The sequence below is a fragment of the Dermacentor silvarum genome, chromosome 7 (assembly GCF_013339745.2).
Source record: "Dermacentor silvarum isolate Dsil-2018 chromosome 7, BIME_Dsil_1.4, whole genome shotgun sequence".
NCBI classification, from domain to species: domain Eukaryota; kingdom Metazoa; phylum Arthropoda; class Arachnida; order Ixodida; family Ixodidae; genus Dermacentor; species Dermacentor silvarum.
In genome coordinates this window covers 129727168-129754725 of record NC_051160.1, presented here as the reverse complement: position 1 = coordinate 129754725, position 27558 = coordinate 129727168, and the positions used below count along the sequence as shown (strand labels likewise).

The window sequence follows — 27558 nt, the reverse complement described above, 5'->3', positions numbered from 1 at the left end:
TAGACGATCATTGGGCAATTCTACGCCTGAGATACGACTTATAGCATACAAAGCATTTATCCGACCAATATTAGAATATGCGGCATCTGTATGGGACCCTTGGACAGACACTAACATTGTGCAGTTGGAGAGTGTACAAAGGAAGTCAGCCAGGTTTATTTTCAATCGCTACAGTTGGCAAATATCACCATCCGCGCTTCTGCAAGATGCCCAGCTAGAGCAACTCAAAACGCGGCGGTATCACGAGAGGCTCAAACTTCTCTACCTATTATACAATGACATTTTACAAATTGACCAAAACACGCTCATCGAACGTCTAACCTTTCGCACTACACGTTCTTACCACCGCAGAAAAATCGCTGAATACTCATGCAAAACAAAAACCTTTAAAAACTCATTCTTTCCTCGCACTATCTTCGACTGGAATGCACTGCCTGCAGATGTGGTCACGAGTCCAACAATTGATGTATTTTTGAGTGCACTTAGAGGTTTTGAAATGTAAACTTTCTATTAATACTGCTTCACAGGGTATTCAGTAAATCTATTACTGCATAGCCTCGTGTTCTTGCACATGTTCTTGCGTCACTCCATTTGATCATTCTATATGTAATCCTCGTGTTGTTCATACCTGCATTTATTTTACCTACATGGTTTATTCAATCTTAAACCGCAATTCGCGTGTTTTTTTTTTCTTTCTTTTTTTGTGAGGGTTTGTGTTGTAGAACTCATATACTCAAATGTGTCATGAGTGTTTTTCAAAGATTGTGTTTCAAAACTTGTGCTGCTCTTTCTTTCTTGTATTTAACGTGTATATTCCTCAAACTGTACGCGACAGCAAATTCTTGTGTTCTTATGCTTGTATTGGATTTTCACGTATGTTCTGTCACGCAATCTTTTTCTTTCTTTTGTTACGCTACTCTGAAATGTATTTGATACCCACTCCTGCCTAAGGCCTGAACTACAGGCCGGCAGTACTTAAATAAATAAATAAATAAATATATTAATTTGTTCAGATACTTTTTACGTCATTCTCACGAAGGGTTAATTGGTTCGTGTATTATTCTTCCCCTTTTCTTTGCCAAGACTAATTAAATATTTTTCCAGGAATATTTCGACACCAACAATCAGCACGAGACGAGGGACGAGCTTCATTTGGAGTTTGAAGCTTTTATTCAATTTGAAAGTATAAATAAACATGAACATTTAACTACCATTCAGTGCGCATGTCAAATGAATGAAACTATAATGCTAAGCACCAGGCCGTTTCATACTATTTGCCACAAAATATTTGACGACTACTGAAGTGTTCAGCATGCATACATTGCCTGATCAGATCGGCATGACATATGGTTCGCCTTACACTACAGAGACAAATGGGCACACACTTCGCAAGAACGTTAGCACCGCCCACAAGGACTGGTGCCTAACACAGATCCTGTACCGTACTGTTTCAACAAAAGCCGGGACAGTCTTCCCACACCATCGAGTATGCTGAACGAAATGCGCGTTTGACTGAATGCAGCTGTCGGAAAACAGACGCCACTTAAATTCCAGAGTATACCGTCTTGCTTCCCAGAGGCTAACTGCTGTCCCTGCGTTTATGAGTTCACCGGCGAGCCAGCCAGACAGCCTTTACACCTATGTCGCACACCATCTGTCCACATCCTCAATAGTCCGTGTGCGCGATGTTCAGCCAGCACACCTTTAAAGTAGAGTTACCTTCGCCCCTTCTCCCCAAATCTTGGGTGTTGGCTGCTGTTGCGTTGCCGATTACGCAACAACCTAATTCAGCCACTCGTAATGTGTTGGATGCGTGCGGCTGTCTAGCATGACTGCCGTCCCGATCATAGTGCAGACCAGTATCAGATATAGTGAAAACAGAGGTATGTGTCAGGCTCTATAGCTGCGGTCTTGCGCGGTTTCCGTCCCGAGTACTGTGCAGGCCAGTACCGGATATATAGAAGAGCGAGGCGGCTCGGGGCTGCAGATGATCTACAGAAGAGCTGACGCGAGCTCCAACACAATCACACTTTCATGGTCAGGTCGCGGCCGTCACACTTGGCGACAGCCGCTAGCTCAGGTGACAACATGCAAAATGAACCGTGAAGTACGTGACACAAGTTCGGAACCGACATTCGAGACTCTGAATACGAAGCTCGCGTAGTCAAAGATACGGCTGCAATCCAGCTTTACCATTGTCCGCGCAGTTATCTATGAAACACAGGACATATCCATGTGCCTCTATTCCCTCTTAGAGGTGCAGAATAGAAAAAAATATATGTTACGGTATGATAGACCTTCACAGAAGGAATATATGGCTATGTAGTGGAGAAGAGGGTCTATCGAGAGAGGACGACGAATCACCACGAATCGATGATGCCCTGGACTGCTTGCAAGGAGCCGAATTATTTTCATCACTAGACTTAAGATCCGGCTATTGGCAGGTCCCTATGGCGCCATCCGATCGCCCGAAAACTGCCTTCGTAACTCCCGATGGGCTGTACGAATTCAATGTCATGCCCTTCGGTCTATGTAATGCCCCAGCCACATTCGAACGGATGATGCACAGTGTCTTGCGTGAGTTAAAATGGAAGACATGCCTGTGCTATCTGGATGACGTAGTTCTTTTCTCCCCTGATTTCGATAGCCACCTGCATCGTCTTTGCGAAGTATTGAGCTGCTGGACGCGCGCAGGACTTCAGCTTAACATCATTAAGTGCTGATTCGGAGCTCGCAAACTCACCATCCTGGGCCACGTAGTCTCTAAGGACGGCGTCCTTCCCGATCCGCCGAAACTTCGTGCTGTTGCTAAATTCCCGAAGCCTACCACCGTGAAAGCGCTTCGCAGCTTCCTTGGATCTATGCTCATACTTTCGCCGTTTTGTCAAGAACTTCGCTTCTATTATAGCACCACTAACGAAGCTGCTCACCGGCGATAGCTCTCTGTCTGGTTGGTCCCCGGCATGTGATGAGGCTTTCGCAAAATTACGTCATCTCTTGACTTCAACGTCCATTTTACGTCACTTCGACCCTACCGCTCCAACCGAGGTACACGCTGATGCTAGTGGGATCGGACTTGGCGCTGTACTTGCCCAACGAAAGCCGGGCTTCTCTGAGTACGTAGTTGCATATGCTAGTCGTGCCCTCACGAAGGCAGAGTGCAAGTATTCGGTTACAGAAAAGGAATGTTTGGCCATTGTTTGGGCATTGCAGAAATTTCGCCCTTACTTGTATGGCCATTCGGACCTAAATAAAGTTCGTACTCACTCACTTGATGTCGTCACCGATCACCATTCGCTCTGCTGGTTGGCTTCATTGAAGGATCCGTCGGGTCGACTTGGACGCTGGGCACTACGTTTACAAGAATTTGATATTCGCGTACTTTACCGCTCCGGACGCAAGCATGCCGACGCCGACGCACTTTCCCGCTCGCCGGTGTCTTCTAACGTTGCGCCTGTTTCCCTTTCCGCAACTTCCTTCGCCAGCATCAATATCACTGACATGCCTTCCGAACAGCGCAAGGATCCCTGGATCGCCTCGCTGATCGACGTTCTAGCTGCGCCTTCAACGACACCTGCCCCACGGCTCTCTCGTGCCCTTCGTCGCCAGGTAGCTCATTATACGCTCCGGGACGCAATGTTCTACCGCCACAATTACTATCAGCCAGATGGTCGAAAATGGCTTCTTGTCATACCTCGCCATTTACGCTCCGATCTGTGCACGCACTTCCACGCCGACCCACAAAACGCGCACGCTGGCGTTTTTAAAACCTATGATCGACTTCGCCAGCGATTCTACTGGCGGGGAATGTACACATACATCCGCAAGCACATTCGCTCCTGCATTGAGTGTCAACGCCGGAAGACAACTTGTCACACGCCTGGCCCATTACAACCTTTGCCCTGCCCGCTCGCCCGTTTGATAGAATCGGCATAGACCTGTACGGGCCCCTTCCTTCTACCCCTGCGGGCAATCGGTGGATTATTGTGGCCATCGACCATCTCACTCGTTATGCCGAAACCGCTGCTCTTCCAACAGCTTCAGCTCGTGATGTTGCCTTGTTCATCTTGCGCAGCTTCGTTCTTCGCCACGGCGCACCACGCGAGCTGCTGAGCGACCGAGGGCGTGTGTTTCTTTCGCAAGTCGTCCAAGAGCTTCTGAGTGCGTGCAATACTATTCATCGCACCACTACAAGCTATCATCCACAGACTAATAGCTTGACGGAGCGCTTTAACCGAACACTTGGTGATATGCTCTCCATGTACATAGCCTCCAACCATTCTAATTGGGACTTGGTGCTTCCTTTTGTGACATATGCCTACAATACAGCCACAGAAGCCACCACTGGATTTTCCCCTTTCTTTCTCCTATACGGACGTCAGCCCTCTTCCACACTGGATACCATACTTCCGTACCGCCCGGATGCGTCCGAATACCGCCCAGCCTCAGAACTCGCTCAATGTGCCGAAGAGTGCCCCCAAGCTAGCACGCTCATTTACATCCAAAGCACAAGGTCTTCAAAAAGAACGCTGTGACCCGGCTAAACCTGCCCCTACCTTCCCTGTTGGCTCGTTCGTGTGGTTTTCAATTTCATGCCAGACCCCCGGTCTCGCCCGCCAATTTGCAGCGAAATATCATGGTCCCTACCGGATCGTACAATGCCAGACGCCGGTCAACTACGTCGTCGAGCCTGTGACACCTCCCACCGACAGACGCTGCCGCGGTCGTGAAACAGTCCACGTGAGCCGCTTAAAGCCCTACTACGACCCTCTTGTGCTTGCAGCGCCTTGAGTCGCCAGGATGGCTCCTCTTCGCCACCGGGGCCAATGGAGTGGTTAAGAGGGTCAAGAACTATCGAGAGAGGACGACGAGGTCCGGCAGCCCGCAGAGCGCGAGACAGCGACCGACGCTCTTGGGCCAAGGCTGTTGTTACGTAGCCCCTGCTTGTAAATAAACCCCCTTACAGCTATAATAAAATTTGTGCCAGAATGTTCTGCACCTCACATCTCTGTCATTTACGTTCCGTTTCAGTTATGCTGTTCATACAAACGACGGACAAATGCGAGGATCTTAAACTATATCACCTGCTCGTAGCCCACAATCGAGTACCAGTTTCATAGTCATTCGGTGCGATATCTGTATGTGAATACTGTGAATAACGGAAGTCGGTGGGTTGAAACATTGCGGAGATGCGACGCTGTCCCTCCAACCGGGGGTATAATGTTTGGTGTGTTTATATTGAACTAAGCGCCCGCAAGGGTTTGACTCAACCACCGGTGGTACTGCCGGCCTGTGTGTGGGGCTGCATCCAGACACTGGATTAGCTGTTCGGGAAATGTTTGAAATAATGTACCATTTTTTACCATTTATCAATCCTTCAATTTTTTTTATTTATACCGCGTGTTAATGCGAAGACTGCCAAAAATTTCTGAAAGCAGAGGACTTAGATAACTTTCTTATCTTTAGAAAATTGGATTATCGGGAACGCAGACATCAGAAAGCAGGTCATCTGCTCTGAATTTATGGCTCATTTGTCACATACAATAATTATTACACTTAAATAGCACAGTTACGTCACCAGTGATAATGAGAAGTTTGTAGCTAGTGACGAGATTATCTGATCTGAGTTTTCCAACCACGTGAAAATTCCATCTCCTAAGCCCTGGAGCACGAAAATATTTCCCAATTTCTCGCTGAGAAAGTGAAACTGGGCGCTTGAGGAGCCGCCAGGAAAGCACGTTCACAAGAAACTTCAATTGCTGACGTCTTCTGACGTCTACAAGTCTGCAACCTAACCATCTTTTTTGGGCCCGGGCCAGAAAAAACGGCCCGTGCAGTGCTCTAGCATGTACTACACAACGCATTTCCCACACGCACAGCACTATACAACGAGCCATCACGAAAACGTAGAATCACAAATTTCTGAAGTATTTACCTACCTTTCTTGTTTTTATTTTATTTTTATTTATTTTTTTCAGTACGAACACGAAAACAATCCAACTGTGAGCCCCGTAACTGTTTATGTGCAAATTACCGCTTTTTTTTGCATTTTTACTGATCACTCATATTTGTTCGTTTCAGTTTTCTATTTCGATAGCAATTATATGGACGCTCCAGGCGCGCTTCCGCCGTCGCCGTGATGTTTCGTATGAAGTTCATGTGCGGTAAAATCGTGGCCGCGCGCCGTATGCTGCAGGTGCAAGTGAAAGCGTGCGAGGGTGAGCCGCGGATGGCGGCTTAATTTCGCGCGCCCAAGGAAGGAAGGCGGTAAGGAAGCAAGCCGGCATCTTCCTCCGCGCGCAAGGCACCGGAGGGACGGGGCGGGGTACGGAGTCAGCCGCGCGGGCCCTATCTTGAAAGCGATCCGCGATGAGTACAGAGCCTAGGTGCGCCGAGGGCTCATAGCTTCGTGTGTGCTGTGTTCTCCCAACTTGGTTCAAGTTGAAGCAAGAGGCAGCACGAAGGTCAAGTCGGTCCCTGCTGCTGCCGCTCTTCCTCACGCGAGCGTAAGGAGTGTCCGCGCTCGAGTGAGATATGTTCATGTTTGCCTGAGCGTGCGCGACACAATGCTTGTTAATTTAGTCAGTACGTCATTGTTTACGAGTTTATACGGCCGATAAAACTATCCCTACTTCGTATAGCTGTCTATTAATGTGCTATCGCAATCGATGCTTCGCCTTTCGAGCGAAACTACCACATTTCTTTTTTACAGCGAAGCTGTTTATGACGAGTGTAATCGGTATGTCGTAAACAGAAAACTCCGCGGAGCGATGATGTCACCTCGCGTTGCATAGTAACCACCCGCGCATGCGCGCTCTCGCTTCACCCGACACAGACTCGGCTCCGCTGGGCTCCCGCCAGCTGCGCGCTACTGCGTGTACGCTGTGACGTCATCCTGGCGTGTCTGCGCTCGCCGCCCGTACACTGTGCATAGCTTTCGTCCTCTATGACTTTGCCACCAGCTGCGCACTAAAGCGTATGCGCCGCCAGTCAGCAGTGACGTCACGGCCAACTGTGCATGCGCTCCTTCGTTCCGTATGAAAGCCAGTGCGAGGCGGCGGTGCGCCAGACGTAGACATTTGGAAACCAAGGATGGCTGCTTACCAAGAATCTCGGCGCGCTGCTAAGCGATTGCCAGCGTCGACAACGATTGAACCCAGCACGGTTAACCGAAGAAGCTGCTGCAAAACGACGACTTGGCATTACTTCGTATAACTCAGCACACTTGGCATTACTTCGTATAACTTAGCATCACTTCGGTGTAGCTTGCACTAGTGTCATGCGCCACTAGTGCAAGCTACCCCGAATTTTTTGAACGAGAATTGGGTTATGGATACTTTATAAATAAAGTCTCCAAGCAGCGTAGTGTGCTCAAAAATCCAATCACATTTGTACGCCTTTTGCATCATCTTGTACTTTTTTTGTAATAGGTACGCCTGGCCGACAGCGTCCCGAAATTTTAAGTCCCCTCAGTAGCGCACCCAGGATCTCTGCCAGGGGGGGGTTGACAGTTTGCCAATACCATCTAAACAGCACTAATTTCGATTTCTTCACGGGAAATTGTCGAAAAAATTCGCTTTTTGCGAGTGTGCAGACGATTGCGCGTCTTACATCTTAGTTGCAGTACTCAAATGCGTAAGGAAAGAAAAGGGGTTAAACAAAAGGGGGAGTTAAGTCGGCCTCAGGGGGGGGTTACAACCCCCGAATCCCCCCCCGTCGGTGCGCCACTGAGTCCCCTTTTTATAAAGCCTTCGCTTTAATGCCAGCCTCTGGCTCCACGCCCGCAAGCAATGGGCGCTGGAATGGCAGGCGCTGCTGCAGACGACGCTTTTTTCCACACCCTGAACAGTGGAGGGGTGGAGTAGTTCATGGTGGCCCACTGCTCCACGCTATACGACTCACCCACGCAACCATCGGCCTCTTAAGACTTGCGCTGTAGAGAAGCTACAGGAGGTTACATAACTAACCCGCTAAGCGCTGTACCGGAAATACATGTGGCGACATAATTGTTAGCTATAACAACCTGTGCCGCTCTTTATGAGTCGCATAATTAGCTTCAGAGGGCATGCAGCTTTCTTAGCGCACACACACGTCTCTCTGACCCCTCGAAAGAAGTTTCATCGACTTGCTTCAAATCGCCGAATGCCACAAGACCATCACAAAAACATCGAGTATGACAACACGGCTGAAGACATCATTCTCATTTATGCTCTTATTGCATAACGCTGTGTAAACAAAGTGGAAATTAAACAGCTCGTAGGCTCGATAGGTTTCAGCCACCCAGCAAAGCTGCGCTAATGATCTGAACAGGCCACACCGGAGTATATTGTCACGTAGTAGTGAAAGTGAAGAAAACAGTCACCCGCCGTGGTTGCTCAGTGGCTATGGTGTTGGGCTGCTGAGCACGAGGTCGCGGGATCGAATCCCGGCTACGGCGGCCGCATTTCGATGGGGGCGAAATGCGAAAACACCCGTGTACTTAGATTTAGGTGCACGTTAAAGAACCCCAGGTGGTCCAAATTTCCGGAGTCCCCCACTACGGCGTGCCTCATAATCAGAACTGGTTTTGGCACGTAAAACCCCATAATTTAATTTAATTAAGAAAACAGTCGTAAAACTGTGTATGACGAAACTGGTTGTTAACTGGGCGAACCTGTGCCCACAAAAGCAAGCTACACTCAAAGCACAACGATAGCGGCGAACACAGTCGGCGATCGTCGAAAATCTGATCTGCGGCGAAACGCGTCGGCTTTTGTACGTGAGTCATCGAAGGTTCCAGAATAATCCCTGGTGCCCGCGTGTCTTCCAGAGAGTTCCAGACAATTCGTGTCGCTCATACAATCAGAATACATGAGCGTCGGTGGCCACAGACGACGGATAGAAGCATCGATAACGTTCTAGAAGCTTCCGATGCAGGCGCGACCTGCGCCGAGCGATAACGTTTAACATTTGTTAGCCGGTGGAAAGCGGCCACCGGTCAAAGATAAACATGTATAGGTGGCAATACCCTCCCCTTAAAAAGCATCGTCCCGATTCTATAAACGCGAAAGCGAAAACAAAACGACGCGTAATAAAAGAAAAAAAAAAACAACCTAACAAAGTACCTAAGCTCGTCAGCGGGCGTAGAAAGGCTTAAGACGCACCGCGTGGATGACTTCAGGTCGTGCGCGGCGTCGCTGTGATTTCGAAATGCCGTCTGGCACGACCTCATAGTCCAGTGCGCCAATACGCCGGATGATCCTATAGGGTCCGAAATAGCGACGTAAGAGTTTCTCGCTTAGTCCTCGTCGGCGTATCGGAGTCCAGACCCAAACACGGTCGCCGGGCTGGTAGTACCGTCGTCGAAGATGGTAGTGTCGGCGGTCGGTCCTCTGCTGGTTCTTGATACGCAAGCGGGCGAGCTGTCGACGTTCTTCGGCACACTGCAAATAGGTGGCAACGTCGAGATTGTCTTCGTCGGTGACGTCCGGTAGCATGGCGTCAAGCGTCATTGCTGGGTTCCTTCCGTAGACCAGGTTGAACGGCGCCATGTGCGTCGTTTCTTGCACAGCCGTGTTGTATGCGAAGGTCACGTACGGAAGGATGGCATCCCACGTCTTGTGTTCGACGTCGACGTACATTGCCAGCATGTCGGCGATGCTCTTATTTAGGCGCTCGGTGAGGTCATTCGTCTGCGGGTGGTAGGCGGTGGTCCGACGATGGCTTGTCTGGCTATATCGCAGGATGGCTTGAGTTAGTTCTGCCGTAAAGGCTGTACCTCTGTCGGTGATGAGGACTTCTGGGGCACCGTGACGCAGGAGGATGTTCTCAACGAAGAATCGGGCTACCTCGGCGGCACTGCCTTTGGGCAAGGCTTTTGTTTCGGCGTAGCGGGTGAGGTAGCCCGTAGCTACGACGATCCATTTATTCCCGGACGTCGTTGTCGGAAAAGGCCCCAGTAAGTCCATCCCGATCTGCTGGAACGGTCGGCGAGGTGGTTCGATCGGCTGTAGAAGTCTGGCTGGCCTTGTCGGCGGTATTTTGCGTCGCTGACAGTCTCGGCATGTCCTTACGTAATGGGCGACGTCGGCAGAGAGGCGAGGCCAGTAGTATTTTTCTTGTATCCTCGCGAGCGTGCGGGAAAAACCGAGGTGTCCAGCCGTTGGGTCGTCATGGAGAGCTTGCAGAACCTCTGGATGCAATGCTGAGGGTACCACGAGGAGGTAGTTGGCTCGGAGAGGCCAGAAGTTCTTCTTTAAGAGAATGTCGTTTTGCAAGAAAAACGACGCCAACCCTCGCCTGAACACCTTCGGCAGAATGACGGTCTTGCCTTCCAGGTAGTCTACAAGGCTCCTTAGTTCCGGGTCAGCTCGCTGTTGTTCGGCGAATTCGTCGGCACTGATGAGTCCCAAGAAAGTGTCGTTATCCTGGTCGTCCTGTGGCGGCGGTTCGATGGGGGCGCAAGAATCAGAAGTCGGCGTCAAAGTGCTTTCACCCGGACTTGTAAACGACGGTGATGTCGAATGCTTGAAGTCTCAGACTCCATCGTGCGAGGCGACCAGAACGATCCTTCAAGTTAGCTATCCAACACAAGGCGTGGTGGTCGCTCACAACTTTGAAGGGCCTGCCCTAGAGGTAGGGGCGAAACTCGATGATGGCGAGGCACTCCTTTTCTGTTGTGGAATAATTTGCTTCCGCCTTCGATAGCGACCCGCTAGCGTAACTTACAACCCTTTCTAGTCCGTCAGTCCTCTGCACAAGCACGGTGCCGAGTCCTACGCTGCTTGCGTCGGTGTGTACTTCGGGATGGGCGTTTTCGTCGAAATGCGCAAGTATTGGCGGCGAATGCAGGCGTCGCTTCAGTTCTTCAAATGCTTTGACTTGCGGAGTCTCCCACTTGAACTCGACGTCGGCCTTCGCGAGGTACGTCAGTGGCTCGGCGATCCGTGAAAAGTCCTTGACGAAGCGTCTGTAATAGGTGCACAGTCCAAGAAATCTACGCACTGCCTTCTTGTCGGCGGGCGAAGGAAAGTCAGTTATGGCCGCCATTTTCTGTGGGTCAGGGCACACTCCGGACTTGATGACATGACCCAAAAATAAGAGCTTCTCGTATGCGAAGGGGCACTTTTCTGGCTTCAACGTGAGTCCGGAGGTCTTGATTGCTTGAAGCACCGTTTCAAGGCGCCGGAGGTGATCCTCGAAGCTTCCAAATGGACGAGGTAAATGGACGACGTCCATTTGGACTTGCCTCGTCCAAATGGACGAGGCAAGTCTGCCACTTCAAGCCTGCCAGTACTGTATCCATGACGCGTTGGAAAGTCGCAGATGCCGAGCAAAGACCAAACGGCATGACCTTGAACTCGAACAGTCCGTCTGTTGTTATAAAGGCAGTCTTCTCCCAGTCCCTCTCGTCAACTTCGATTTTGAGGTCCATTGACGAAAAATACTTTGAGTTGTAGAGTCGATCCAAGGTGTCGTCAATCCGTGGGAGAGGGTATACATCCTTCTTCGTGGTTTTGTTGAGGCGACGATAATCGACACAGAAACGTAGGGTTCCATCCTTCGTCTTCACTAACACCACGGGGTATGCCCACGGACTCTTGGACGGCTGGATGGAACCTGCGCGATTATGCCGGCATCCCAGCGGCGTCGCCACTTGCCCTTGAACTAATGTAAACGGAAACCTAAATTTGGGAAGGCGCACGGTGCACCACTCGATTTTGTTACCATGACTCGCGCGCAATGCCACAAACATTGCCGCAGCGTCGACGTAACATATACATGCATTACTCGGCTCCAAACCGCATGTTTAGTTCCCGACGAAACGGTGGCAGTTAGGCCTAGTGGCCTAGGCCTAACCACTTGCGTCACGGCTGCGATGAAGGGCTGCAGGCGCAGTGGCTGCTGAGGAGTCGTAGCCTCGCCACCGATATGTTCGTACCTGGAGATATCACCAGTGATCGAGCGTGAGCTCACGCGCGGGCTGGACGGACGATTGAAGTACCGGAATTCGTGACCGTGCGACTGTGTCTGAAAAATCGTTCGGCGACTGTACTCGGCAAGGGCTACTTTAAATGGCACACCCGGGACGGCCGTGCGCGTTTTTGGCTAGCGGCTTGACTAGGCCACAGCCGTCAAACCAATGTACCGAACCCGTGTGACCACCTTTCGCACGTCTGGTATTAGCGACAATGCAAAGTGCGCGCACGTAATTATCCTTGTTCCCGAGCCCCGTAACGGCACGGCAAGCCGCCGAATGGCAATCAAAATCTGCCGGCGACTGTCCTCTCGCGCATCGAAGACATCACGCTTTCCTTTGTTTTGCGTAGACAAGATAGCGATATTTTTAATTTCAGCGATATCAGTGCGTATGCTTAAAACGAATATTGGGTATAACGAAGCTATTTTCGTGTCGGATGAGTCTTCGTCATAACGAGGTTCGACTTACGAATGTTTATCATGCAAAATTTCCATGATTACGTAATTAGCACTGGCAGACATCTTCGACGTCCCGGAAACTCTGCCACATATTCTTGCATGTAAAAGGATGACCCTAAGCAAGACTTGCCATGCTAAATCAGTGCCTGTGGCGTTGTGGTGCAGAGCTTGAGGTCGCGAGCTCCATCCCGGCCACGGCGGCCGCATTCCGATGGGAGCGGTTGCGAAAACGCTCGTGTACTTAGATTTCAGTGCACGTTAAAGAACCCCAAGTGCTCAAAATAACCCTGGAAACCCAGAATAACCCACTACAGCGTGCCTCATTATCAGGTAGTGGTTTTGGCACACGACACACCTGAATTGCATGTATGTTTTTACCCTAAGCAAGTATGAAGGTTGAAAAGAAGGTGACCGAATATCAATAGGGTTTTGCGAAGTGGAGGAGGGAAGCTTTCTTTTACTGTCTCCTTGCATAGCATGCCTCTTTGCATAGCATTTAAGTGAGATGTAAAAAAGTTATGCTTAACATTGGTTACTAGAGTGGCTGAACAATTAAACAAGAAAGATGTTATTTAAATTGATTTTAATTGTGCCTGATTTTGTTTTGCTAGTTCTAATTCCACTCCTGCCATGAGCCACATAGAACTGCGGTATGTAATTACAAAACTAAAATAAATCGTGTCAGCATTTCACCCACGGCAGCATTCCCTAATTACATCCCACCATAATCACTTACTTTTTCATTCTGGTTCTGGTTCTCGTCCTCAAAAACCGAAAAAGAAACCAGCATCACCATCACTGCTGAATGCCTCACGTTCATGCCATCCAAGTCTTCAAGAAACAATTAACAAATGCGCATAGACGCTTTATTAAATAACACTGATGATGGGAATGATGCCAACTTTAGTGATCCCCCCCTCACGCCCTTCAGTGAAGCTGCACCCTGCTCTCCAGTTTGCGCTTTGTTTCATCGGACTGTAGTTGCTCTGCGGTGAGTAGAGACACTCCGAGCTGGTCCTCCTGCAGCCGGAAACACAAAAGTGTGAGCGCAACGCAAACTGGTCAGTGTATACAAATAGCATGTGCACTACAAATACAATGCATAGCTGTACATTACAAATAGCGTACATTGGGTACTGCACAATAGATTACTAATTGTACTGTCAGCTTGAAGTGCAACATAGGCAGCTCCATGCAAACGAGTTGTTTCAATGAAAACAAAATTGGCACAACTGCGACAGTAAGGAGGAACTAGAAGGTAGAACAAACATGCTAAAGAAGAAAAGTTCTAGAGCATTCAAAAACAAGAGTGCCAAGCTTGTCATCCCACTAGTATGGTCGGCGACAACAAAAGAACACAGAAAAATTCACCTCTGTCCACTCAGGAATTTGCATAGACATGCAGGCCAATTACATTCACTGATTTCCATGACGTCACAATAGAAGTGGAGCTCTTTCAATATCAGGGTCTCTCGGGAACTGCATTTTGGAGCAGGAAGATGCAGTGTAGTTCTGCGGGCGAAGCTTATCCTGAATTCGGTTGTCACAAAGAGTAGTTGCACTCCGGCTAAACTTATGTTAAACAGCCGTCTCCTACTTAGCCTATATATTTATTTGGCTGGAAGCAAAGCACTGCTAAAACATGACTGCCACAGATGGAAATGGAGCTCATGACATTGAGCTGCTCCGCAGATGAGTGCCACAGCCACTGTGGCATGCAGTTAGGACTGAATGTCTCCAGCACTTTGAAGCGATAAAAATATGGAGCACATATGCACCACATGTTCAACACAGGCACTGTTTACCTATTGTTGGTACACATTGGTTTTCCTGCCTGGGGCCTGTGCAGAAATGTAGGCTGAAATCTGTTCCACGTGGTTACTATTGTTAACAGGATTCTAAACAGCGCCATTGAATCAGTACAGACCAGTACGAGGATCTCCAAATGCGCTAGATGTATTTCATTTATCACACCATTATAACACCAGCCGGAACTGTAGGTCTGGTTAAGGACCATTGCCCAGTATGTCAAATATAGTCAATGACCAATTTTCCGGACACCCGATTTTTCGGACATGCCCGATAATTCGGACGCCGACACTGCACGTACCCCATAGAGTCAATGCATAAAATTGTCTGAAATTTCAGATGCAAAAAACCTTTGCCGTCCGAATTTTGTGGACTTTTTGCCATGACCGCAAGTCCGAAACGGCATCAATTGAAGCCACCACCGCCGCCATTCTGATCATCTCGCCGCCTCAAATTGGCGCTCTCTTACGCAGACCCGTTGTAGTCACTGCGGCAATGCTAGGAAGCGGCAATGCCTGGCTACTCTGACATTCGCTACCAAGCTTCTTTCCGTTCGGTAACGTGTTTTTCATTGAAACAATTCGCCACTGTTAGCAACGATACTGACTCCGCCTCTGTAAAACTCGCTACTGTCTTGGAAACTCGGAAAGCGCGGTGCATTGTATATTGCCGGTTACTGAAAGTCAGCTTCATCTCAATAAAACAGTGTTACGCAGTGAAGCATACGCGAAGTATTGCAGTAAAGCATATGAAGAGTAGGAAGGGGCAATTGTCACGGGACGCTGTATTCCTTAATTAAACACGCCTGCACCAGCCACCTCCTAGCATAGTACGAGCTACGATACGCGTAATAAGTGTACTGGCAGGCCTTCATAGATATTTCGGACATGCCTGTGGCAATTTGAGACTTTGGGGGCATTTGTTTTTTCGGACTGCCTGATTTTTAGGATGCTTTCGCGGCCCCTAGGGAGTCCGAATGCAGTTTCTAAATAAAACAGTGACACTGCCGCAATCTTCCTAAAGCCTGAACATGGCCTCATGGGATTTTTTTATGCGATTAGCATTCTTTGCCGACTTCAGCTATTTTGGATCTATCTATCTATCTATATGTCTACCTTCTTACAGGGGCCCAGTGGCCCAAGTTGTCTGCCTGATTGGGCCATTAGGTATTTGCTCGTGGCCATGATGCCGTCGTGGTCTTTCTGTGGTCATTATTCAAGCTTCGTGATCTGACTCTCATGCCACTGTCGTCATGCTTTCTACCATAACCCTGTGTCCCAAGTTGCCTAATAGCTTGGAACACTAGGTATGTGCTCGTGGACGTGATGCCGTCGTGATCGTTGCATCGTCATAACACCATCATCGTGATGGATTTGTTGTCACAGCGCTTCACGATCGCATTCTCGTTATGCCATCGCCACCACGCCTTCTACTTCGACCCAGTGGCCCAAGCTCTCTAATAGTTTGGCCACTAGGTATGTGCTCGTGATGTTGCAGTGGTCGTTGCATAGTCATGATTCCAGTTTTGTCCTCCGAATCGTGTCATGCTATCGTCGGGATACAGTCATGCATTCGTTATCACACCGCCGTCGTGACGCGTCATGGTCATTCCGTTATCGTCATTCTAACTTCATCATACCGATGTCATCATGTCGTCGTTGTCACAGTAATTTTACCATCATGACTTTAGTAACGTCATCCCACTGTCGTCATGCTGTCGTCGTCATACCACCTTCATCGTTTCATTGACATCAATCTTTTTTCGTCATTCTATCCTAATTATACTGTAGTCATTGAATCGGGATTATCGCACCGTTGTCACGCTGTCACCGTCAGACAGTTGCATGCATGCATCCAGGGGCGGATCCAGGTTTTTTCCGAGGGGGGGGGGGGTCAGCTTCTGTCAATGATGATGATGATGATGATGATAGTAGCCTTTATCATTTACCAAAATTCACCGTTTCTACTCACGATAAACCCACGTTTTATACGGCTAGAGCAACAACTGTAGCCCGCCGTGGTGGCTCAGTTAGTTCAGGCGTTGCGCTGCTGAGCACGACATCGCGCGATCGCATCCCGGCCGCGGCGGCCGCATTTCGATGTAGGCGAAATGCAAAAACGCCTGTGTGCTTGCGTTGCAGAGCACGTTAAAGAACCCCAGGTGCTCAAAGTTATTCCGAAGTCTTCCATTACGGTGTGTCTCATAATCAGAACTGGTTTTGGCACGTAAAACCCCAGAAAGAGGAAGAAGCCCTATAGCGAAGTCAGGTATCGGTTTCTCCGAGCTTATAGGAAAAGGACGTTACCCAATACAGCCATGTGCTTGGCGGCTGTGCCTGATAATGCAGGTTGTTCAAAACTAAGCTTTATGGTTTTCTTAAAATTAGGCACTGGGAGGCACGCGAAGACCACCTGTGCTAATAAGTTATCTGGCCAGGGGGCACAAAGTGAGATGATAATTATCGCTGTGAGCAGCCCAATTAACTAAAATTGAACAATTATTTTTGTCGACTGCAGTAAGTGGATATGTTTGTATTAAAAACTTAGAGGCAGTCGTGTTTCTACACAGTATCAGTCGGAAGAATTATTCTAGCGTGTTCGTGCTCCGAGATATCCGACTCCAAATTTCAATTGCACTGCGCAGAGTTATCGACTCAACGCGAGAGCGGTTTATGCTTTGCGTTGCTGTGGAAGGGAGGCATTTTGAACATTTTTAGGGCATTGACATCTTGATGGGTGAAGTGTTGTCATGAGATTTGTGCATGACAACACCAAAGTTAAAGCGGCAGTATGAAATATTCGTTAGCATAGCTAAAAAGGTTTCTGCTGTTGATCGTGCAGTTGTTGCTTTTGATTTCAATAAAACTTACAATACTTGGAAATCAGCAGTCACTTTATTTGCGTAGCCCAAACAAGGACCATGCCCAGTCGTCTAGTCACCATTACGCACGCGCACTGCCCTCCGGCTTCTCCGCTCGCGCCATTATCTCTGCATGGCAGCTGCCGCCATCTTTACAGGCTGCACGGTCACATGTTACGACAGCGGTTACGGGTTCTTCGATTTTTTTTATTTCGCCAGCCGTGAGGGGAATGGGGGCAGTTATTATCATTGCCAGTGCCTCCGCCGCGTTGTCAGACTAAAGCTGCACCCAACAGCCGCGTCACATCAGGGAGGAGCTTTGCGCTGATCCTCACTCTCTTGCATGCGTAATCATGCGAACGATAATTAAAATTTGGAGTTGGATATATCGGAGCATAGACATGCTAGAAGAATTCTTCCAAGTGAAACTGTGCAGAAACACGACTGCTTCTAACTTTTGAATACAAACATACACACTTACTGCAGCCAATAAAAAGTTAATTATTCAATTTTAGTTAATTCGGTTGCTGACAGCGATAATTATCTCACTTTGTGTCCCCCTGGCCACACAACTTATTTGCACAGGTGGTCTTCACGTGCCTCCCAGTGCCTAATTTTAAGAAAACCATAAAGCTTAATTTTGAACACCCGGTATATCAGCCTGTATTTTTTCTTAAAATAAAATTTGGGATGGTCTGTCGCAGGTTCGTTATAAATGCGTAAGCACGGGTCCGTCTTTTGAGTTCTGTTGGGCCACCTTGATTTCCTTAAGATTCTTTGTGTTCGGCTGAGACACCTTCGTTTCAACGCGGCAACCACTACGCTGGTTATTTACGATATGCGAATCACCGCATATGAAGACTCACGACGCCACCTACAAGAAGAACGATGTGGCGTAGTAGCCGTGAGCGCGAACCAGCGTCTTCATGTTTTGTTTCCCACGCGACGTCATCCTTTTACACAAGGCGCGCATCTGCTCCCGTTTCTCTAACCACGCGACGCCATCCTAGGCCCGCGCGCTGGCGTTGGCCGCTGACGTCACGCTCCCCCACTTCGCTGCCGCTGCTCGAGGCTTCGCCCCGCTCCGCGAGAACGCCCACTCAGATAAACGAATCCGGTGGGTGTGCTTGAGCCTCCTATGCTTAATGTACGACAATAAAACTGCGAAGTTACAATGAAAAACTTGTAGCGTACGAACGGTACTATATGCTTCTATTGGATGTTTTCAACGTGTAACTGTGATCACAATGAGTGCTACAGTTAAAAAAAAAGTTGTCTATGCGTAGTTCTTAGTTTAGCTGTTAGTTGTTATTATTTATATATGAACACTTCAGCGAGAGATCTCTTTCATTAAGCAGGTTGGTCGCGGAACCGATGACAGCAAATGAGGCAACCGATGACACCCCAATGGGGAACTAAGTTGATCAGGCGCGAAGGCGCTCGCGCGGACATCGGCGTGCATGGCAAAAGGGACGTCCCCTCGTTCATTCGACGCCACCGACGGGACGAGTAAGGCACGGCCGGCGCCAGGAGGTCCAAGGTGTTCATGAGAAAAATTAACTACGGCAACTTCGCGACACCACACCCCTACGGAGTACAACTAAGCTTGTGAGCGAGCTACCTTTATTATATATGGCTGATACCACTGGTACTCACAAAAAATAATTTTGAAGAATTCTGGTGGCCATATTTTTTTTTGACAGGGCCATCCCCCTATCAGCGAGGGGGCGATACAGAAATCTGAGGGGGGGGGTCAGGACATCGTCGTCACTACACCTACATCATCGAATTCTCATCATGCAGTCATCATCACAGCATCATCGTCATACATGCTTGCTGACACAGTCATCATCACGCCATTTTTATCATGCACTCATTGTCATCCCATTGTCCTCATACTGTTGTCATACGATCATAGTTATTGCATCGTCGCCATACAGTCATTGTCATACCATCGTCACGATGCTGTCGCAGATGTTCCATCGTCATCATTCTAGCTTCGACATCCTACTCCAGTCATGCCACACAGCCCGTCGTACCATTGTCCTGAAGTCGTTGTCCCAGTGTCATTTCATCATTGTGATCACTTCAGTAATGTCATCGCATTGCCCTCATACTGCCTTCATCTATTCAGAGATGTAATTCCTTGTTAGTCATTCTATTGTGACCATGCTGTCATCAGACAGTCGCTACCATGCATCCGATGCCATACCATTGTTATGGTGGCTAGAGGAATAGGTGTGCCAACCGACCCCTCTGGAGCGTAGTTCACCACTTCTCCGCATCCTGATGCCCAAATGTCGCCACGCTAAGTAGAACAGTGCTGAGCGGCACTTGTCATCTGGTACTTGTGGCAAATTACAAATAAAGCATTCAGAGGAAAAATATGCCATCTGTGTAGCCCTAAGTTTGTTCAGTGAGGAGCTACAAGTCTCTTTTATTGCGTGTTTAAAAGTTGCTAAAAGATGTGAAAACTTCTACAACGAAAAAGTGAGTGGTAAGCTTAGTGCAAGCTAATCTCCGAAGCCGAATCACCAGAGGCCGCACCAATTAGTAAAGGTATTTCATCCTCAAAGAAGTTCAACCATGGCTCAAAAGGCACGCTTATTTCTTCGCTCTGAACTGTAAGTCAGGAGACCTAAACCAGCATTGTTCTCAGTGCCAACAAGAGCAGCAGCGGACACCACATCTGTGCAAAAGATGCTTTTCTTACTAATGGCTGCACTGTAACTCTGCAGGAAAGTTCGCTTGTTGCTGAAATAGAAAATATTTTACCAGTTACAGTGCCAAAGGCAGGAAGGTCTTTTTTATAAAGCTTTTTAGGAGAGGTGAAGGACATCGACTTAATTATATGGGTGCAGCAAATTCAGCTCCAAGTGCAACGTGCTTGCTCCAAACTATTTGTACCCGCTGTGATGGCTCGGTGGTTACCATTGTGCTGCTGAGCTAGGATGAGGCTGCAGGTTTAATTACCTAGCTGCCATAGCAGCTGTATTCCAATGAGGTTAAAATGCGAAATGCTTGGATACATAGGTTTAGGTGCACGTTAAGTAATCTCAGGTAGCCAAAAAAGTATTCGGGAGCGCCCCAATGCGGCATCTCTCATAGCTTATGTGGTAATTGGTACAGGATGTCGAACCTCAAAATTTAACTGATTCAAGCAATACTTGAGTGCAGTCAAGTATTGTTTGAATCAGTTAAATTATCAATGTTAAACTATCAATTAAATCAACGAAAAAAGACTGCATACCAGCTCGCAGTATAAAACTCCTAAATAACTCCTCACTTGTTCAAACCCACTACAACTGCAGTGCCAAGTAGAAAAATAATTCCAGTATTTCCTGTTTCCTCAAAATAGCCAAATTTTCCATCCAGCTTTGCTTACACTGCTCAGAATTGTATTTGAAGCATACATCATAGCTGAAATGAGCGACAGCGATATCTGCAAACATGCCTCTTGTCTACGTTCGCTTATGGGTGACGATGGGCGCGGGAGCACCATTGTACTCGCAGCAGCACCATTTTTGCATCATGATGTGAAGTGGGGAACTACGCTCGGTTGGCACACCTACTCCTCTAGCCACCACACCACTGTCGTCATCTCATTGTCCTCCTGTCGTTGTGATGCTACGAGGCTCATGGGCGACCTTGGCAGGCGAGTGGGACTATATCGTAGTATGTCTTTTTCTCATATAGCTGAAGCAATCAGAATCTCAGAATGACCCTACACGTGTTAAATTATTGCGACTTCAGAAATACAGCGTGTCACTACATTGCTCGAATGCTAATCGCATTACCGTCGACAGCCATTCTGAGATGAGTTCCGCCAGAATTTTTCCTCTTTCACCAGCTTAAATCCAGCTCCGAATGGCATCATTTCAGGGCTATTAAGAACATGCAGGCTAGGGGTGTGCGAATATTCTAAAATTTTGAATATTATCGAAAATTACATTTTTATTATTTATATAAAATTTGAAAAATAGATAATCGAAAACATTCGAATATTCGGTTGGGTACGAACATTCGAATCAAACCCAATATATTGCTGGCTGTGTGGCAACAAACACGGTCCTTAGCATTTGTTTCAGTCTAATCTCATAATATTGGGGCGATTTTGTTCTGAATCTTGTGATTTCGTGTAGCAAAATTTCGCCAGCAAAGCACACTTAGCCACTAAATATCTAAGCATTGCGGGAAAGCCAGCCTCTTAGTAACAAGGGGCACAGGTTTGGGGACAGCGAGGGCCCATTTTTTTTTTTTCTTTTTCAGCACCACCCTCAATTCTGAGCTTATTGCTTGACAGCTTTTGTGATGAGTGACGACTAGCTCAGGGTCAAATACCTCCGAGTTTACGGGCATTTCATGCGGTATAATAAGCAGGGTTCGTACACAATATTTGGCTGGAAATTCAAGGACATTTCAAGGATTTCAAGGATGCAAAAAGGCAGAATTCAAGGAGTGTTAGCGTAATTTTATTTCCTCACATGACTTAGGAAAGGAGCCCTATTTTCGCATTAATTTCTCTTTCAAGAGCTGTTATCTCCGCTTCTTTTTCTTTGGCTGTTCGACGGAAACTCCGTCGCCTTTCTGATGGCTCTTCAAGGCAGATTCCCCCATCGTTGCAATGTCGACCGTCTTCTGACATAATGCGCACATTGCTCGATAAGGATCGCTTGGTTCCGGTCTCACCCAGTGACGATAGTCCGTATGTTGCAGCCACGCAGGCTGAAACTTGCACTTCCCGCCTGGCATCTTGTCAAAGTAAACACACAACGCAAACGCGAACTTCACTGAAATGGCGCGCACGAGGCCGACAAACGGCCCGACTATAGTACCTAAAAGACACATACTAGCGTGCCGAGAGCGGGTGTCGCGGTAGCACCGAGTGTGATGCCTGCCGCCGCCGGCCGCTTGGTGCGCTGCACTTCGAGACTGTGCCGGACCATGCTGAGACATGGGCGGACTTCAGGCAAGACACAACGCGAGTCTCCCCATTTGCCCGGCGATCTGCCTCTTATGTTCTTGTCCCAATCCGCAATACGTTCGGGGTCTGCGGACGCGCTGGGTAATGAGATGAGCCGTTTCTTTCCGCGTCTCTGGGAAATCGCGGTTTCGCGACCTGTTCAAAGTTTCTTTGACAGACGAGTGCACACATAGATGCAAAAAACCCACTCACAATAAGAAAAGACTGCAACGAAAGCGGCAGCAAGGCGAGAAATGAACTAAGCATTGCAATCGACGCGTAGCAATCAACGCATCGCAAACGAACGCGAGTCGAACACCGCAGGATTTACTAGCATGGTGCCGACAGGCATCGCCGTCTGGTGGCCCGCGGCGGGAGGCATCACTGCCCGCGCCACCGTCCCGCGTTGGAGACTCTCGGTGGACGGCACACTAGAGTATATTCTAGGCACTATACGCAAGCCGAGCGAGCGATATGTCTCGTATTGGATTGGATTTGCAATGCATATTAGTTGCCAGACGACGTAGGGGCTGCGAGATTTAAAACCGAAACTTCCTGATGTTGCCCTTTAGTCAACACAGCTTGTTTTCATGGGCATTCGTAAGCGAAAGGGCCTTAAATATCAGCATGACTTGCGGAGGTACATCGTTAATTTCCTCTAGCGGAACAAATCCCACGGGATTTTCAAGGATTACAAGGAGCCCACGGGTATTCAAGTAGTTTCAAGGGCCCTTGAACTTATACTGTCAATATCAAGGATATTCAAGGATTTCAAGGGGCTGTGCGAACCCTGAATAAGGCACAAGCTGGTGAGGACAGCTATTTATTTATTTATTTACCAGAATACCCACAGCGCCTTCAATAGGCATTACAGTGGGAGGTATGAATTACTAAATTTTTTAAGATAACATGAGCCAAATACACAATGCTTTAGTATAATGGCTTACTAGTATGGTTTTATAAAATTGACAATGTAATTGCAATGTTCCATTATAACACAATAACCCTACTTGCTAATAAATGCATGTACATATTGTTACGCGAACAAAGGATTAGGAACCGGAGACTATTTACAACGGATAACTGCAGCACTGGCCAGTTCAGCTGACAGCTCGAGAGCCAGAAGCAATTCGTCTTCTTCGTTGGGGCACCCGCTCGCATCGTCCACAAGAAACACGTAATATGCATGTATCATTATCCCCGGCGGCAGAAGCACCATCGCGGTGCGTCCAAATATCGGTGGTAACAGGAGAGTAATATGGTTTGAGGCGTGCGACATGCACAACATCAGTGGAATTCGGGGCAGATGAGGCACTTCGGGCAGATGAGGCACATTCGGGCAGATGGGGCGATTTCATAAGTAACTGGAGTCACGGCACACAGCACTCGATATGGACCCGTGTACTGAGACAGGAATTTTTCTGACAGGCCAACGTGACGAGTCGGGGACCACAGGAGTACCAGAGATCCAGGCGAAAAGTGGACATCGCTGTGTTGACGATCGTACAAACGCCGTTTGTTCTCTTGGGAGGTCAGGAGGCGAGCACGGGAAATTTCGCGTGCTTGGGCTGCCCTGGTGATGGCGTCGAGTGCATATTTGCTGGTCTTTGCTGTGGCGGATGGAACGTTCATACAGGCTGAGCCAGTCCTCAACGTCGACATTATCTTGGACATTATCTTATCTATGCGACGATCGCGGGGATTGGTAACCGTGATGTACGTTGTTGTCGGGGTCGCAGGAGTAGAAGCAGACGAGGTGTCGTCACCGGGAGCCATGATGGAAAGCAGGACGGTGTGGCCGCTGCGGAGCTCCATGGCGAGGACGGGGCACGGCACTCTCCACCAAAATGTTACGCGAACGAAGGATTAGAAACTGGAGACTATTTACAAAGTATATTTACGAAGGATCTTCCTAGTGAACATTTCCATTCCCCAGCCTTATTCCTTCATTTCTGCTTAGGCTCCTCGCTTTTGGGAGGAAATCGAGCTATGTATATAACTGTTGCCAAGAAAAGCACTTGTCACCTTGACAAATCCCCTGGTTGAAACGTTGGCTCTAGGCTGAGGGTCCCCTTGCTCACACACTGTTGACACTGGGTGTCAAATACATTACCCTGCAGATTTTTTATTTACATAAACGTACCTTCATTTAAAGTAAGTTCCTCAAATCAGCCTCCTCAATTTTTAGGCGTACACCTGTGTGCCAGAGCTGGCTAGCACCCAAGCTGAACTTATGCGCAGAAATATAGCCAAACCTAAATGTAGAGAACATAGATATAATGAAGTATCGAATTTATATAATGAAGGAAAACAGGAAATATAAAATGAATAAATTTTTTCTGCCCAATATCAGCGCACATGCTTGTACGACTATCAGATATGACGAAGGTAGAATTATTGTGTCAGACGCACAATGTTTGATTGTTGTAGTACAAAGCAGACAACTGCCACTATAGAACACTCATCTACACGTATGGGCACACATCTACCAAACACAGCGCAAGCCAAGATTGCAGGAGGTACTCACCCTTGTGAAAGGCTGTGCCATCTGTCGCAGGAAGCGCTTGACGACCTGCAATGCCTCCTCTGTGCTCAGGTTGCAGAGAGAATCCTGCAGGTGCTCCTGTATCCAGCGAGGCAGCTTGCTACGCTTGTCCCACCGTGAGAAACGCTGCGTCAACGTTGGCACAGCCAAGGTGTCAGTTCATACAGCACAGACTTCGCTAAACATTTACAGCATCTTCAACCACAATCACCGCTTCAAAATGGTGTAACGGTGTGTAAGGAATCGCACAGAGAAAGAGAGCACAAGCCATTGAGGGTACGAAGGCCTTTTTCATCCATATGAGTTGGCATGCCCTTAGGTGCATCTAGTAAGTACTGTCAATTTAAGGCAGTTTTCCTACTTATTGCGACCAGCAATGTTTTTGGTAGTACAGAATAAGCTACCCTTCCTTCCAGCAGATAACAGTATGCAATATGATATTTCTGTATGTTTTCCATATTAGCTACAGAAAAAAGATACAGAATTGACGTAAAGTTAAATCTTTCCACCGTGAACAATGCCAATAAATAAACAACATATGCAGTTTGTGCTTCTTGGATGCATCATTGTGGATCTACACCTGCATTCCCTGGCATCTACGGTCAAGTATGTTCATATCGAAGTATGAAAGTGTCTGAGTTTCCCCCAATAAAGAATGACTGCTAAAAATACATTTGACACAAAACCAAGCTTGCTACAGTAGAAAATTGTGTTTGACTTAGTCATGACAGATCGCGCCATCATTTTAATGCATCAAAATCAAAATCTCTTCAGTGACACCACCACTGTTCATAAGCGCTTTCAATTTACTCTAGACAAAACAGGCGAGTAATGCCCGCAAGGACGGTACTAATTAGGGGTGTGCAAATACAGTAGAACCTCGTTCATACGTTTCAGAAGAAAATGCGAGAAAAGACGTACTAACCAAAAAAACGTACGATTGAAAGTGACAAAAAAAATTGACAGACTCAACTGTAGCTGATATCTACATAATGCGAAGCATTGTGCGAATCGTTGCAGCACGAGACGCCGACACGAGCCGAACTGGTGGGGTTCAAGTGCTCCCGAAAAGCACGTTGTCATTTTTTACGGCTTTGGCAAGCTTATGTTTCTACTCCTCAAATTAGGCCTGTGTCAGCAGCTTCAAGCGGGGCCTTTGGTGGGAAGTTTTGACGTGGCCACTCAATGCGAATCGTTACGGCACAAGACACGGACATGTCTCGATCTGGTATGGCCTAAGCTACCCAAGACGCACGCTGTCATTTTCCTTTTTGCGCAGTGTTTTGAGACTGCACTGCAACTGGAAAGATAAGTGAAATCTAGCTGGTGGGCAACACCGAAATACGATGCCTACTATGCTGCCAGAGCGATACATGATGCTCCATTCACGCTGCATGTAGCAGGAAAGGGCGGCGCGTTCGGGTTATGACCTATTAAAAATGTGCAGTACGCTTACAAGAGCCCATGCACTGTGAAACAGATAAGTGAAGATGCTTATCGCAATAAAGTTGGCGGCGATAGCTGTGAATGCGGTGTGCAACGACCTACGTGGAAATTTGCTGGTACCAGAATAAGAAACTTAGTGCGCACAACCGTCTTCACGTAAGACAGGCAGGCAGGCGAGCACAGTCAACGTCCGATTTTTCGGACTCCCTTGAGGCCGCAAAAACGTCGGAGAAAATGAATGCATGCCTTTTACCGCCCCTAAGGGCTCAAATCGCCACAGGCACATCCAAAATGGCTCTAAAGGCCTGCCAGTACACTTATTAGGCGTATCGGTGCTAGTATTGTGACAGGAGACGGCGGGTGCATCCGTGTATAATTAAAGGAAACATGCTGTGTCCCGTGACAATTGCCCCTTCCCACTGTTGGTATGCTCCACTGCAATACATTGCGCACACTTTACCGCATAACACTGCTGTATTGAGGCGGAGCTGACTTTCGGGAACCGGCATTCTGCAATGCGCCGTGCTTTCTGAGCTTCGAAGCCATTGGCGAGGACTACAAAAGTGGAGTCGGCACCATTGCTAAAAGCGGTGCCCCATTGTTTGAAAGAAAAACACGGCACCGAACAGCAAGATGCTTGGTAGCGAACGTTGCAGTGGCTGTAGTGGGGTACAACTTTAGAAGGCAGCGGCATTTGCCCCTCATAGGTGGAAGCACACGAGCCTCCACCAAAGAGCGCGCACTCTAGACTGACTTCATGAGCCGGATGGCCAGTGACCCCACTGACGGAGAACCAGTGGTGCCACAGCTGCTGATTTATCAGTACATCAACTGATATTTAAAATTTTCTGCTGATTCAGTGATAAGACGATTGAATCGACTGATTTTTTTTCTTTTCTACGGAAACAAAAGCAAAACTGCTACTTTTCCAGTACCGAGTTCATTTTAATGCAGTGCCACCTGGCTAACGAAAAAAAAGTCAGCTTGGCTCAAAGATGAGCACATTCTTGTGTTTCCAGATTCTCAAACCTGATGCTATTCTTGTCTTATGAGCAAAGACTGGGCAAGAGTAAGACGGTCAATCGGTGGAACTGAATGTACTACCGTAACTCGCAATTATAAAACGACAACCAATGACTATTTTTCTGTGGCGCTATTAGCGCCTTACCTGTACTAAAAGGAAACAGGAACTCATACTTACTTACTTGTTCTGAATAGTGCAGTCAGATTGTCAGTTTCTGCTCGTGTGCTGCACATGCCACATGGACTGGGCACGTCACTCATTGCGTCACATCAATTCATGCATTAACTGAACAACTTCAGCGTGCACGTTTCATTTAGCTCAACAGAACTCACCAACACTAAAGCTTTCAGGCATTAACTACCATCTGACGCTACTGAATACGCCATCGCGAGGTCTTGAATGTTTTTAAATCCATGCTTGATTATGGCCTTCGGGAACCCCAAGTTTCTCAACATTATCACCAAAAATTGCGAGGTCATTGTTGCGCAATTTCT

General features: G+C 47.9%; 3 protein-coding genes across 4 annotated transcripts in view; 1 reads left to right on the top strand and 2 right to left on the bottom strand.

The window, feature by feature from the left end:
• LOC119458432 (sorting nexin-6) overlaps positions 1 to 27558 on the bottom strand; it is a 160894-nt gene that overhangs the window by 5792 nt on the left and 127544 nt on the right. The window lies entirely within an intron of this gene.
• The window catches only part of LOC119458434 (ADP-ribosylation factor-like protein 2), a 139045-nt gene that overhangs the window by 32255 nt on the left and 79232 nt on the right, over positions 1 to 27558 (top strand). The gene's annotated exons all lie outside the window — the stretch shown is intronic.
• Positions 1 to 27558, bottom strand: part of LOC119458437 (general transcription and DNA repair factor IIH helicase subunit XPD-like) — a 185702-nt gene that overhangs the window by 95294 nt on the left and 62850 nt on the right. The window contains exons 21-22 of one of the 2 annotated variants that reach the window (XM_037720273.2): positions 24577 to 24720; positions 13268 to 13437 (exon numbers count right to left, since the gene is read on the bottom strand). The exons of the other annotated variant lie outside the window; for it this stretch is intronic. Of the exons in view, the coding sequence (XP_037576201.1) occupies positions 13345 to 13437; positions 24577 to 24720 (237 nt within the window). The 3' untranslated portion in view covers positions 13268 to 13344. Of the gene's footprint in view, positions 1 to 13267; positions 13438 to 24576; positions 24721 to 27558 lie in introns of those variants that run through there. 2 annotated transcript variants of the gene reach the window in all.